General features: G+C 42.3%; 1 protein-coding gene across 17 annotated transcripts in view; it reads right to left on the bottom strand.

Moving 5' to 3' along the window:
- LOC138764513 (teneurin-3) overlaps window positions 1–14,851 on the bottom strand; it is a 4,541,667-nt gene that overhangs the window by 173,015 nt on the left and 4,353,801 nt on the right. For all 17 annotated transcript variants that reach the window (XM_069940598.1, XM_069940580.1, XM_069940589.1 and 14 more), the window contains one exon: window positions 10,682–10,896. In XM_069940598.1, the coding sequence (XP_069796699.1) occupies window positions 10,682–10,896 (215 nt within the window). The remainder of the gene's footprint in view (window positions 1–10,681; window positions 10,897–14,851) is intronic.

Raw genomic sequence — 14,851 nt, forward strand, 5'->3', positions numbered from 1 at the left:
TCCTTTGAAGAAGACCGCAGAGCCCACCTCACTGACAAAAGGCAAAGGAGGAAAAGCCCAACACCCAACCCCAACCAACCAATTTTCCCCTGCAGCTGCTGCAACCGTGTCTGCCTGTCCCGCATCGGACTTGTCAGCCACAAACGAGCCTGCAACTGACGTGGACTTTTACCCCCTCCATAAATCTTCATCCGCGAAGCCAAGCCAAAGAAAAGAACATGCTGCAACACCACTTGCCAAATTCTATATTCAAGCCTTTGACCAATGAAGACAGGCATGCTTTATGCCTTATTTAATGATCTTCCTACATTCAAGGAGCTATGGACTTGCACCCTGAGATCCCTCTGCAAATCAATGTTCTAACAGGTCTCACCATTTACTTTATACTTTCCTCTTGCAATTAAACTCCCAAAATTCATCACCTCACACTTGTCTACCTGCCATGTCCCTGCAAAAATTTTCAACTAATCCATAATTTGCTGCATCTTTTCTTTATTGTCCAAACTTCCATCAATGATCACGCCATCTGAAAATTTACTCATTAGATCATCGACATTTTCACATAAATCACTTATATAATAACAGAGTTCCGAGCACTGAACCTTATGGAACACCACTGGCCACAGACCTCAGGTCAGAAAAGCACACCTGAAATCTGGTCATTTAACTCTAAAGACTAAATGTCAGACAATTTCTCAAAAGATAAATGTAAGCTGAGTAAATGTTTTTTTTCCAAAATCAAATATCAATATTTTCAAAATCAGAGAGTAAATGCATCCCACTATCCTCATGAACAAACTAGGCTACCAACCACCATCATTTTAACCTTCTATAGGAGCTCTATCCAGAGTGCCTTGGCCAGCTGCATGGCAGTGTGGTGTGGTTGCTGCATAGAAATGAATCAGAAGTCAATCCACAGGACCAGAAGAAATGGCAGAGAGGATCACCGGAATCTCCCTCCACCTTCCCGCCCCCACCCAAAGATGTGATCTACCAGGATCATTGTCTGAAGAGGGTGCGCAAAATCATTGAGCACCTCTTCCACCCAGCGCACCTCATCTTTCAGCTGCTCCCATTGGTGAAGAGATACGGGAGTATTAGAGCCAGCCCCACCAGGCTGAGGAACAGCTTCTTCCCACAGGCAGAGAGAAGGCTGAACGACCAAAGGAACAGTTTGCACTAACCTTTTGAGACTCTCATATGTACATCTATTTCTTTATTTGTATCGATGAAATACTTGTTCTGCATATGTATTGTGTTATGTGTGGTTGTGTGCCTGCATGTTTTGGACTGAGGACCAGGAACGCTGTTTCGTCAGGTTGCACTTGTGTAATCAGATGACAATGAACTTGACTTGACTTTACAAAGGAATGTTAGAGAATAGGAGCAGGGGTCAGGCACTCTGTCCTTCAAGCCTGTTATTTAATATGGAACAAGGACATGTTGTCCCTCCTTCCACCCAAAGAAAATGTCTTTCGTTAGACTAAGTTTATCTGGGAATCACTCAAGTTCATCCATATGTGCCTTTCTCTTAAAAAAAAGCAAAATTGAGGCAAAGATGATGATTCAAAGAATGATACAGCCTATAACTGCTCTTTAAAAAGAAACAAAACTACAAAGTGTAAGCAAAAATCCCGCTTAAGAGCCAACTTTGACCCAGGGACTAAGCAGGCTATATGGGTGCTGTGTCTTTAACTGAGCCTTCAGTTATAATCTCCATAGCACTCCTCCCAACCATCAGGATAAACATTATTGCTGACAAAACTAATTGACTTGCTGTACCCCATGGGACTTCCATCCAAGTCCCTGTGCATTGGATTTATAAGAAGATAGACATTTGTGATATGGGACATATCTCTCTTCAGATACAGGACTCTTGTGGATCCAGGCCCTATTTTCTCTCAAAAAAGTAGATTTCCACTCACGAATCAATTCTGCATCTGTTCTGCATGCCATCATCCTGAAATTTTCCAATGTATTACAAGTCACCTTACTGAACATTTAAAAAAAAATCCAAGTGTAAATTTACATTGATCCCATTGATTTGGTTTTCAGAAAGCTTCTTTATTAAAAAAAAACCTCGTATTCGACAAATTTAGAGTCATACTGGCAACGCTTGCTTGTATAGAACTTGCAACACAGACTATTGGGGGGTCAAACAGTCCCAGCAATGTACGTGCCACTTCCTGCACCCATCTCACCAAATTAAGCAACTTATTTTATTCTTTCTTCCTTTGTGAACTTGTAAGTCCAGATGTGCTCTCTGTCTTAACTACGTGCAGCAGTTCCCTGATTTAATGACTTGCTCAATCATGCTTCTCCTGATCAACTGAATGGATATTTTCCCAACCATCTTAAAATTATAACTTGGGGCTTCCGATAAAACAAAATATATTCTACCCAGCAAATCTCGTCTAATCTTATTTGGCTGTTCAGCACCAACCTCACTTCCAGAGAAATAAGCTCCAGCTTGTTCTATCTCATCTAATTAAATGATGCATTTCAAAATTCCACCTTTCTTTCACCAGATCTCTTCAGTTGTCAGGAAGGCACAACAGCAACTGTACATCCTGAGAAAACTGAAGCAGGCAAGGCTACCCACCACTATCATGCCAACCTTCTACTGGAACTCTATCTGGCTGCATCATTGAGTGGTATGATTGCTACAGAGAAATGGATTGGAATTCAATCCACAGGACCATAAGAGGGGCAGAGAGGATCTACTGGGATCGTTGTCTCAATGGGGTGTTCAAAATCATTGAGGTCCCCTTCCATCCCACATACAGCATCCTTCTGCTACTCCTATTGGGAAAGTAATGCAGGATTATCAGGTCAACAGCACCAGGCTGAGAAGCAGCTTCTTCACACAGGCAGTGAGTGTGCTGAACAACCGTAGAAACTGCTCATACTAACTAACCGGGTCTCTCATCTTTACAAAACAATATTTATTTATGTGTGTAAATGAATACTTGTCCTGTACATGAATTGTTTATTTGTACGCATGTTATGTCTGGTTGATTGTCTGTGTGTTTGCACCAAAGACCAAAGAACGCTGTTTCATCAGGTTGTACTTGTGCAATCAGATGATAATAAACTTGACTTGAGTTGCCACTGATACTCAGTTAGTAGTGTTAAAAATTCTATTTTGAGGCATTTGTTCCCTGCATCTGAAATTCATTCAACTGAAGGCAATGGAATGAACTTTGAATGTCCTTACTTAACCCCTCAGGGTTGAATTTCTCAGCATACATCTTCAATTATTGTTTCTAAGCAGTTGTTTTAACTGGTGCTTGTCAAAATGGGCTATGGCTCTTCAGTTAATTATTCCCAACGTCACCATTTCTTTCTTGTTAAAATTGTGCGATCTGTCAGTCCCAATACACAAATTGCATATTTGTTATTTATAATATAAGCTCACACATGAATTAGAGGAGCAAAACCTAATTTTCCTTCTGGGCACTCTCCAACCGGATGACATCAACATCGACCTCTCTGGTTTCTGCTAGCCTATTCCCCCTGTTCTTCGCATGTCTTCTTTTCTTCAGGTTGTCGCCCCCCCCTCCCCTCTCCATTCCCAGAGCAATCCCCCTCCTCCTCTTCTTTGCTGCTGTGCCCTCTCTCCCTGATCCACCTATTACCTCCTGCCTCTGGGACCGTGCCTCTCCCCCTCTGACATTTTGTTTAGGTGCCTGCCTACATCTTGGGCCTACCTTGATGAAGGGCTGAAGCCCAAAACATTAGTTATATCTCTTTACCTTTGCAACATTAAAGTACAATATTAGACCTGCTGAGTTTCTCCAGCATGGAGTTTTTACTTCAATCAGTGTCTCCAAACTTTCCTGTTTTACACCTAGCTCACACATGAAGTTGGGTCCCTTGGGCAAGTAAGTGGGCAGTGGACTTATTTGCCCATGCATCCATAACCCAGCAGAGGTTAGTGTTGAGGAATGGAGAAGAAGATAATTTAGAAAGATTTGCTTTGGCATTGTGAAATAAATTCAAGTTATTTATGTGTTCAGATTTCAAAGTGGGAAACTAAGGTTTTGAGAACAGCATAGATTAAGCTATATTTCTTAAGGTGACTGTGATAGACCAGCTACTTGAACAAATAAAATGCATGCTGATACATGCTGCAAGTGTGACCTTTATATCATTGAGGAATGTATTGAACTGGCTCCAATAAAAACAGATACAATCATATCATGTGGTACAAGTGGTCAGCATGGATTCTCATTAAGAATTTAGGTAAGTTCTCGTTAGTTTGTGTTGCTCCTTTTACTCTGAACAAAGAGAGATATTGATCTGCAACTTACATTCAAACCAACGTTTTCAAAAGTGGAATGTAGTCATTTCAGGTGGCTATTGATTCTCCTTGTATCGGCCTTCATTACCAGCTAGATTGACCTAATTTATTTAACAAAGCTTAAAGCAATCCCCGGTGACAGGAAAATGGCAGAGCTGATTGATGTATTCGTGTTTCCTGACTGAATTAAGTGAGACAATCGAAAATTTGTGGGTTGCTTTTGGCTTTAGCTTAGGGGTATGTAACTCATATTCAGTAGCCCAAGGATCATGTGGTTTAAACTGGAGGTTTGTTGGAATTGGAGCAAAATATATATGTTGACAGAGACTGGTGAGGGTGGAACATTGAGGTTCTATACAGCTGGAAGGGAACATTGGAGATACCACAATATGGCAAAGGTTTCTACTCATTAAGTAAATCATAAACATCCGTAGACACCGTGGCTGAAGTAAAAACACAAAATGCTGGAGAAACTCAGCAGGTCAATCAGGGTCCTTTATGTAGCAAAGACAGAGGTGTTTTGGGCTTCAGCCCTTTATCAAAGTAAGAGAAAATGCCGGCAGGCGTCCGAACAAAAGAGTTGGGGAAAGCGGGGTGACAAAGGCAGGAAATGATCGGTGGGAAAAGGAAGGAGGGGACAGCAGCAATAAGGGGGAGGAGGGATGGCTGGGTGGGTGGAAGAACTGGAAAGACAGGAAAGGGGAGGGGAAAGAAAAGGTGAGCATTAAAGGCAATGCTAATATTATCTGGCTGGAGAGTGCCCAGATGGATATAAGGTGTTCTTCCTCCAATCTACGGGTGGTCTGGGTGGGATAGTACATAAGGCCATGGACAGACATGTGAGCACGGAAGTATGTCTCAGAATTGAAACGGTTGGCCACTGGGAGGTCTGCTGTGGTTACGAACAGAGAGGAGGTGCTGAGCGAAGCGATATCCTAATCTGTGACCGGTCTCTCTGATGTAGAGAATGCCACAAAGGGTGCACCAGATGCAGTAAATAAGTCCTCTGGATGTACAAGTGACTTGAAAAGCCTGTATGGGGCCCCAGACCATGGTGAAGGAGGAGGGGACACGCAGCCCCACTCCTCTGCCTTTTCCCCATAACCTTTGATACCTAGACTATTCTGATACCTATCAATCTCTGACTTAAATACATCCAATAACTTGGTTCCACAGCCGTCTGTGGTAGCAAATTCCAGGCACTCACCACAATCTGGCTAAATAAATTCCACCACATCTCTATTTTAAATAGGTGCCCTTCAATCCTGAAGTTGTGCCCTCTTGTCCAAGACTTGCCTGCCATGGGAACAACTTTGCCACAGCAACTCTGTCCAGGCCTTTCAACATTCAAAATGCTTTCATGAGGTTCCCCCCCTCATTCTTCTGAACTCTCAGAGGTTCAATACAAGAGCTGTCAAATGTTCCTCATAAGCTAATCATTTCATTCCAGGACTGAATCTTGTGAATCCTCTCTGAACCTTCTCCAAAACCAGCACATCCTTTCTTAAGTAAGGCGTCTAAAAATGTACCTCATACTCCAAGTGAGGCCTCACCAGTACCTTATAGAGACTCAACATCACATTCCTGCTCTTATATCCTATTCCTCTAGATATGAATGCCAACATTGTACTCGCCTTCTTCACCACTGACTCAACCTGGAGGTTAACCTTTAGATCTGGAGAGGCCGACCTTTTACATTCCATGCACCAAAATAAACGGTGACAAGGAGGTCTCGCAAGAGCGAGGCTTGGTGGCTGCCATGTTGCATTTGGCTTTGGCCTTTTAATAAGTTGAAAGCCAATGGGAGGATGAGGAAAGGTGAACAGAGTGGAGAGGAAAGCAGAGAGTTTCCACTGTCATTTTGGAAGGGGGGGGATTGGTGGTGCTGACCGTGGTGGGGGGGAGGGGAGGGGGGGAAGAATCAGATTCCGACTATGCTAATATTCCTTCTTCTACACTTACCATGCTTCCTTCAAAGCGCCACTTCTAATTTGCAAATGCACCACTTTTTGGCGCATATGCCATAGGTGGCCCACCCCTGCTTTAGGTAATCCTGCACGATGACTCCCAAGTCTCTTTGCACCTCCAAATTTTGAATTTTCTCCCCATTAAATAATAGCCTGCCCTTTTTTTTCCTTCTACCACAGGCAATTTTCCACATTGCATCTCATTTACCACTTCTTGCTGATTCTCCCAGTCTAAGTCTCTCAGCAGCCTCTTTGTTTCCTCCTCACTACCTGTCCCTTTGCCTATCTTTGTATGATCTGCAGTTGGGAAATTCTATGCAGCTGTTAGAGTAGGTTATTAGGTCACCGCAACACCGTGGGTTGTAGAGCCCATACTGCGCTGTTTCATGTTAAAAATACGCATTTTCTGCTCTATATGATTTTGACTCAAGCTTGAAAACATGCAGAATTCATTATGTATTTATTAGGATCTGACCGCAATGCTGATTAATAAAATGAGAATAAAGCCAAGCGACTTCTCATCAAAGAAACAAAGAAAACAATCTTTTATTGCTGCATCAAGTTGATGCAAAACCAACCTGGCAGTTCTCAAAGGTTTATTTATTGTCTGTGAAACAAATACTCTGCAGAAATCCAAAGTGGAGCTTTTATGGAGTCTACACAATAATACTCTGAACATGTGAGAGAATTTCAATCAATTCAGACTGGTCAATTTTTGCGAATATAATCGCGAGAATGAAAAACAAATATCTCCAAATAAAGCAAGCATGAATACCAATGAGAGCAGAATCAAACCTTTCAGTGTCGGTGTGTGACAAGGGGAAAAATAGGAGGGCAATCTTCTGAGAGCTTCTTGTGTGATGGCATTTCACTGTGCATTAATAAACAAAGCAAAGAAGCAAGTTCGCACAACTGACAAAACACGATCCTCTAATTAAGCAAGGAAGTATAGTGTTGTCAAGCGGAGTTTGGAAAGGTTGCAAAAGCTTTAAAAGTCAGGAATGAAAGGGCTGGTGGATGAAGTGGGTCGGGATAGAAGGGAGTGAGGCAACACCTTTGTTAGTGGTGACGGAAGTGGAGTTCTGGGAACCAGCCGCAATTTCATCTGGTCGGATTCACCTTTGTTTCTCTGTGTCCCACCACACACCACCATAACCTTCATAAATGGATAGCCAGCAGAATTTAATAGTTTAAAATAGTCATGGTCATTGAGTCAGAAAGCATGGATGCAGTCCCTTCGGCCCAGAATCTGTGCTTTCCACCAAGCGCCCATTTACACTGATCTTACTCCATTCCAATTATTTTGCCCCTACTCGCGTCAGCTTCAATTGGAGAAAGACCCATTTTAATGGCATGAGAAAGGAGTTGGCAAGTATGGACTGGGGCAGGCTGTTTTCTGGCAGAGGTGTGCTTCAGAAGTGGGAAGCCTTCAAAGCAACATTTTGGGAGTACAGAGTTTGTATGTCTTGTTACAATTAAAGGCAAGATGAACAGATGTAGAGAACCTTGATGTTCAATAGATAAGGACGGGGTTAAGAGCAGATAGAGGCAGAATCTCAAACAACAGTCAAAGTATGGAAAGGAAACAAAGTGTCCGATAGCATGGTCTCAGGATAACAACCTTCTCCCTCACTGTCAGTAAAATAAATCAGCTGGATATAGATTTCAGGAAATGGAGTGGAGCACACTTTCCAGAACATGGAGTGCTTCATCTTCTTAACATATCTCAAAAGCTAGGGCTTTTCTCTTTGGAGTAACGAAAGTGACTTAACCGAGGAATATAAGATTATGAGGGGCTTAGACAGGATGGATATTCAGTACCTTTTCCCCAAGGTGACAAGTGCAAATCCCAGAGAGCATCTCTTTAAGTTGAGTGGAGGAAATTTTAGGGAGATGTCAGAGGCAAGTTTTTATTTACACGGAGTGGTGGGTGCTTGGGGTGCATTGGCGAGGGTGGAAGTGGAGGCTGGTACAAAAGAGTTAAGCACATGGATGTAAGAATGTTAGAGGGTTATGGGTGTGATGTAGGAAGGATTAGATTGTTGTGGAGTAAGTTGGCACAACATTGTGGGCTGAAGAGCCTCTACTGTGCTGTAATGTTCCCCTCTCATCACCCATCCACATCTCCTCCTGTCCTGGGAGAGTTATTGAAACATTAAAGACACAACCCCACCCCTATCATACCTCTCCTCCCCACTTTCCATCATGCAGAAGATATATCTGCTTAAGAATATAAACTCTAGATCCAAGGGCAGTATCTTTCCTATTGTTATCAGATTCTTAAATGAATCTCAAACTCATAAAAGATGATGTCCTCATTTATGTCTTTTATGATTGTAATTTTCTCTGTTCCCTGCGTGATATCTTTATGCTCTTCTCGATACCCTGCTCTGTTTTTCTATTTTATACTGCTTAGTACGAGTCTGATTTATTTGTTTAACTTTAAACATCCAGGTAACAGGCCTTTCTGGCCCACGATCCCAAGCTGCCCAAAGACACTCAATTAATCTCCAACACCCCCCTCCCCGTATGTTTTGAAGGGTGGGAGGAAACCAGAGAGCCTGAAGGAAACCAATGCAGACATGGGGAGAACATACAAACTCCTTAAAGACAAAGCTGGATTTGAATCTGGGTCACTGCTACCGTAATGGCAAGTCTCTAACCACTTGTTTGTTACTATTGCAAAAGAGTTGAATTATCCGATAGCAAGGTTCTGACTGTATTTTGGTATTTGTGACAATTAACCCAATTCACTGTAGGAAATTTATAGCGGCCATTTAACCGGCACACCTTTCGGATGTGGGCACGCCTGTCAGTGTGGAATATGAGAAACCTGCACGTGGACAGCACTGGATAAGGTGACTGAAGCCAGCTTGCTGCTCTGCTGTCTGCACCAGTACGCAGTCCCAGATGTTCAAAATGGCAGCAATAAACAGAGCTATGGAGTCGGTGTGATGTCAGCACATGACAGACCAGTCCAGTGAACCTCATGTGGGCTTTCCAAGATACCAAGGGGATGGGAAACTATATATTAAGAGGAATGTGCAACTGGCATTATTTTCAATGGAGCAAAAAAGGTTAATTGAATATTTTTTAATAGAATTTTTTAATTATGTTATTGCTTGACTGAGTGAGTTGGGAAATAGCATTTCCGTGGTTTGAGAAGAGTTATGGTTGAGGGACAACTTTAATGCCTTAAGAGATGAAAGTGGACAAAGGTTTGAAATGGGATAGCAAACAGCAAAATCCGGGGAGATCTTATTATTGGGATGGATTGGATCGGATTGGATAAGAATAGTACAAGGCATGAATGAAAGAATCCGATTCTTCTGTATCTCGCGTTTGCAGTTCATTTGCACCAGGTTTTCGAGACAGTCATTGTGGGGCTAAGCTACGAGGTTGGTGGAAAATGGAAGATAAGCAAATAAAAATAGCAAATGATTCAGAAACTCAGTGCCCAGGAATGGAGAAGGAGGTAGAAAGAAACCTTGCCAAGTTCTCCACGGGCACTGATCTATTTCCCATCCATGTGAGGCGCTGCCTCAAGATGGCTGCCCACACCACTCTGATCATAACCTCTTCGAGGAGAAGGTACAGAAGCCTGAAGTCCAGCACCTCCTTAGGTTCTTGAAACGTCCTGTACTATTCTGACCATAACCATAAGACAAACAATGGATTTATCTGAAGGACTGAAATATCACCTCTTTTTCTTGCACTAATGGCAACTGGGATCATTTATTTATTTATTTTATTTAGATATACAGCTCAGCAACAGGCCATTTTGGTCCACGGACCCGAAACGCCCAATTACACCCAATTAATCTACAAATCCCAGCATATTTTGAATGGTGGGATGAAACCAGAGCACCCGGGGAAAACCCATGCAGACACCGGGAGGACAGACAGACAGCGCGGGATTTGAACCCTGGTCCTGATCGCTGGCGCTGTAATAGCGTGGAGCTAACCTTGTCACCCTTACCGCTACGCTATCCATGCCACCGTTTGATATTTCTCCTTTTGTATTCACTATCTCTTTTTCTATCTCGTCTTTTGAGATCATTTAAATTTTTACCATTGGTTGGTCTACCTTAAGCACCTGTTTGGCTGCGGCAAGTAAGAATTTCAGTGCATCTGTATAATGTATTTACGTACATGACAATACACTCACGTCATTGGCAAATTACTCTCTATATTTCAATACAGTTCTGATGGACAAATATATCAAAGGCATCAAAACCAACTTTGGATGAGACATACCTCAGGAAATAATTGGGGTAAGGAACAAAGGCATGAAATAGTTTATTCAGCCTTTGTAAAAATGCTGTTTAGCTGTAAAGTTGATGGGGAATGTAATAGATCAAGACAGAGAGAATCACATCAAAATTCAGGTCTATATTGTGATGAGCCATACCTGAGTGTGTGAGGGAGGAAGTCCTTTCCTGCCGTACACACCAATCAATGCATCCTTAGGAAGGGATATGTTGAACTTCAGGAACTGGGGCTGATCAATAAAAAGTTGAGCTCTCCAAAAGACCCCGGGAGGCACCTCCTGTATTGTCCGTCTGCCCAGGTCGACCTCACCCGAATCAATGGTATTGTTTTCTTGATGAGGGAGTCCAAATTTTCCTTGAAAGGAACAAAACAGTTTTAAGTCACAGGTTCTCTTTAAATTGATATCTTCACCATGCTTTAAGTTGAGAGTCTGATGACGAGACTTATTTGAGGCCATTCTCTTCCAGGCTCCTATCCCCTCATTAAAACCTTTACTGATACAGGCAGTGCCCTTATCAATAAGAACATATTGGTCATATTATGCGAGACTACCAATACATGAGAAGAAGGTCAAATCCCATTGTGAAATTAAGTCTACTTAAGTTTGAGGCAACAAGCTGCTGAAGGATCTCAGTGGATCAAGCAGCATCCATGCAGTGAAATGGACAGTCAATGCTTCAGGCCAAAACCCCACTTCAGGACTGAGAAAATAACGGAGGGCAGGCAGTACTGAAGAGATGGGTAGGTGAATTGAGGGAGGGGGAAGGATTATGGATACATGGGTCGAGGTGGGGTGAAAGCAGGAAAAGGAATAAAGAGAAAGGAATAAAAAGGGGAGGGTTGGCAGATCGATGATCCATGTGGGGAAAGAAATGGTGAAGGTGGAGATCGTTGTTGAAGTAAGAAGATAGTTTGAACCGTGTAAAGAAGAGATGATGCTTAACAGGAACAGGGGAAGAGGAATAGTAGGAGGGGTGTGTGGATAGTAACTGGGTAACAGTGGGCTGGGGGATGGTTTAGAAAGAAAGATGTGTGTGAGAAACTTAGGTGGATGAGATGAAGAGATAAAGGGATTAAGGGGTACAAGATTATTTGAGAATGGAGGAGTCAATGTTTTTGGTGGACTACATGACCATAACTATGTAGGACTACATGCCTCTCGAGGAATGGTGAACGGAATTAAAATGTCTGACAAGCAGACTACTAATGCAACTCAAAAGAGATGATCCATCTGGTTTGCAGAAAACTAACTGCACATCACCTTGTTCACCCTTCATGTTGTATGAAGTAATCCAGCAAGTCATTCTGTTAAGCAGGCAATGGCTTCAAAATGGCAGTCCAGCATCACTTCAGTGAGGCTTGCCAGAGGCATAAATGCCAGCATTGCAAATATCAACAACTTCACAAGAGCAAATAAAATCTACACAACACTGATTAAGATTCTTTTGCTCTTGAATCTCGTTCGCCTTTTTAAGACGCATTCTGATATTGAGCTGCATTTGTAATTTCAATTAGGCTGTCCAGGAATGTGGAATTTACCATTCTAGAACATAGAACATTGCAGTACAGAATAGGCCCTCCAGCCCAGATTGTTGTGCCAACCTTTTCTAAATCTACTTGATAACAATCTAACACTTCCCTATCACACAGCTGTAACCCTCTATTTTCCTTAAATCCATGTGCTTATCCAAGAGTCTTTTAAATGTTCCAATTGGACCCACCTCCACCACAACTCCAGCATTCCAGGCACCTATAACTCAGTGTATAAAAGAAAATCTCTTTCATCTCCGTAAACCTTCCTCCACTCAACTTAAACAGTTGTCCTTTGATATTTGCAATTGTTGCTTCAGGTAAAAAAAGGTGCTGGATGTACTTCATAATCTTAGATCGCTCAACAGCTCTCCTCTCATCCTTCGTTGCTCCAAAGAGAAAAGCCCTAGCTCGGTCAACCTTGCTTCATAAGACATGTTCTCCATTCCTGGCTACATCTTGGTAAATTGCATCACATCTGCACCCTCTCCAAGCTATCTATATGTTTCCTGTAATGAGGCAACCAGAACTGTATATGAAACAGGTTCAAGAATGAATGACCTCTGGTTTGGTGGATTCCAAGATGGCTAATAAGGCTACTGTGGAAACACCAGCCTCTTTGAATGGGGGAGGAAGTGATGACAGGGTGGCAATTGGTTAATTTATGCAGTGATATGCTCCTTCTGTAGCAGTTAGCTCAACTCCTTTACAGTGCCAGCGATCGGAACAGGGGTTTGAATCCCATGTTGTCTGTAAGGAATTTGCATGCGTCTCCTCGGGTCTGCGTGGGTTTTACCCGGGCGCTCCAGTTTCCTCCCACTGTTCGAAACATATCGGGGGTGTAGGTCAATTGGGTGCAAATACGATAGCATGGGATCATGGGCCAAAATGGCCCATTACTGTGCTGTATGTCCAAATTTAAAAAAATTAAATACTCCAAGTGTGATCTAACCAGTTGTATGAAGCTGCAACATTACCTCATGGCTTTTGAACTCAATGCCCTGATGAATGAAAACCAGCACACCATATGCCTTCTTAACCATCCTATCAACTTGCCTGGCAACCTTGAGAGATCTATGGGCTTGATCCCTCAAGGATCAAGATCCCTTTGTTCCTCCACACAGTTAAGAATCCTGCCATTGACCACATACTCTGCTCTCAAGTTTTACCTTCCAAACCGCATCACTTGACACTTCTCTGTACTGAACTTCATCTTCCATCTCTCCACCCAACTCTGCATTACGTCTTTTTCCTGTTGGAATCTCTGCAACAGATTTCTACACTATCCACAACACCTCTAATCTTTGTGGCATCTGCAAACCTATGGATTCACTCCACCGCTTCTGTGCACGTAAGAATCATCTGAAATAAGAAAACTTCCAGAGACATTGACTTTTCTGAGTACAGCCACTGTAATGAGAGGCCATCCTGCCCCAACAGTCTATTTATTCACTGAACCATGCTGTGATAGGACCTAAATAGCTTGAATACGCCTGGGATTGTCTGATCTCGGAAGCTAAGCAGGTACAGGACTGGTCAGTACTTTGGAGGGGAGACCACCTAGGAACACCAGGTGCTGTAGGTCTCTGTGAGAGGCGCTGGACAAACGGTAGACAGAAGTCAAAGTATGTTATTTTCTAAATATAGTATTTCATGCCAATAATGGGACATTTTTACCATTACCTACCACTCTGAATGGCAAGCTTATAAAGTGTTGGGTTTAAGAAGAATCCCTAGATTGTCTGATCTTCACCTGTTTCTACCCCCTTCAAACTGTTGCGGCTGGTTCAGCATCAGTAGATCCACGTCTCCTTAAAGCTGTGAAGCAGAATATTCATTCATCATAATTGTTCAGTCTTGGCCTTGTATCCTGCAGCCAACCATTCTACACTCTTCCCAGTAGGGCTAGAACCATGTGGGAACTGTGAGCAAATAGTTACGGCTCGTAAGTGATGGTCGTGGCTATCACATTACACAGGAGTCCATTCCTTTACTTTTATTTGTTTGATAATCTGAAGCACTTATCGTTCACTGCCGTATTATAACCTTAAATCAATTGCTCAAAGTGTTCGTTAAGATGCGGGTCGGTTTTGATTCTATTGCATTAGAATAGGATTTCCAAACACTGCAAGACTCATTTTGAAACATTTCCAGAACAATTCCAAGATTATTCATGCCAATCATCAGTCAACCAATCAGGGTCCAAACAGAAAAACATGAGAAATGGAATTTTAGGGTAAACATGTCAGGAGCTGTGTTTACTTTAAATCTTATTGACTGAAACTTTTGTCTGAACTCTTGTAAATTAAACATGTGCATTTTACCAGATTTCACTGGCAAGATTCTAAAACAAGCAAACATGCAATAATTGTATAATCTGATATCTTTGTGAAAGCAAGGGAAAAGTAAATTCCAGTGATCTTTTTTTCCAGGCACTGTTGCCATTAAAGAAATGTTGGGGCAGGAGGTGGGGGGAACTTGCTTCAAGTCATTTTAATTTTACTTGCCTTATTTTCTTAGGTTAGATTTAGATGCTTGGTAGCCAGGCAGACATGTGTCCTGGGATCACTGTGTGTGGTGTTGATAATATACACAATCAGCTCCCATTCATGCATGAATCCATCACCTTAGACTCAACAAATGTTGTAAATAATCTCCCACGAAGTAGGATAATTGATTTTTGATGATATGAAATGTAATATTACTTTTAGGTCCACCAAAAAAAGTCAACAGTTCAGGAAAACTAAAATCTCACAGCTATGTCTTTGGTTCCTGACCA

The sequence above is a fragment of the Narcine bancroftii genome, chromosome 1 (assembly GCF_036971445.1).
Source record: "Narcine bancroftii isolate sNarBan1 chromosome 1, sNarBan1.hap1, whole genome shotgun sequence".
Taxonomy (NCBI): domain Eukaryota; kingdom Metazoa; phylum Chordata; class Chondrichthyes; order Torpediniformes; family Narcinidae; genus Narcine; species Narcine bancroftii.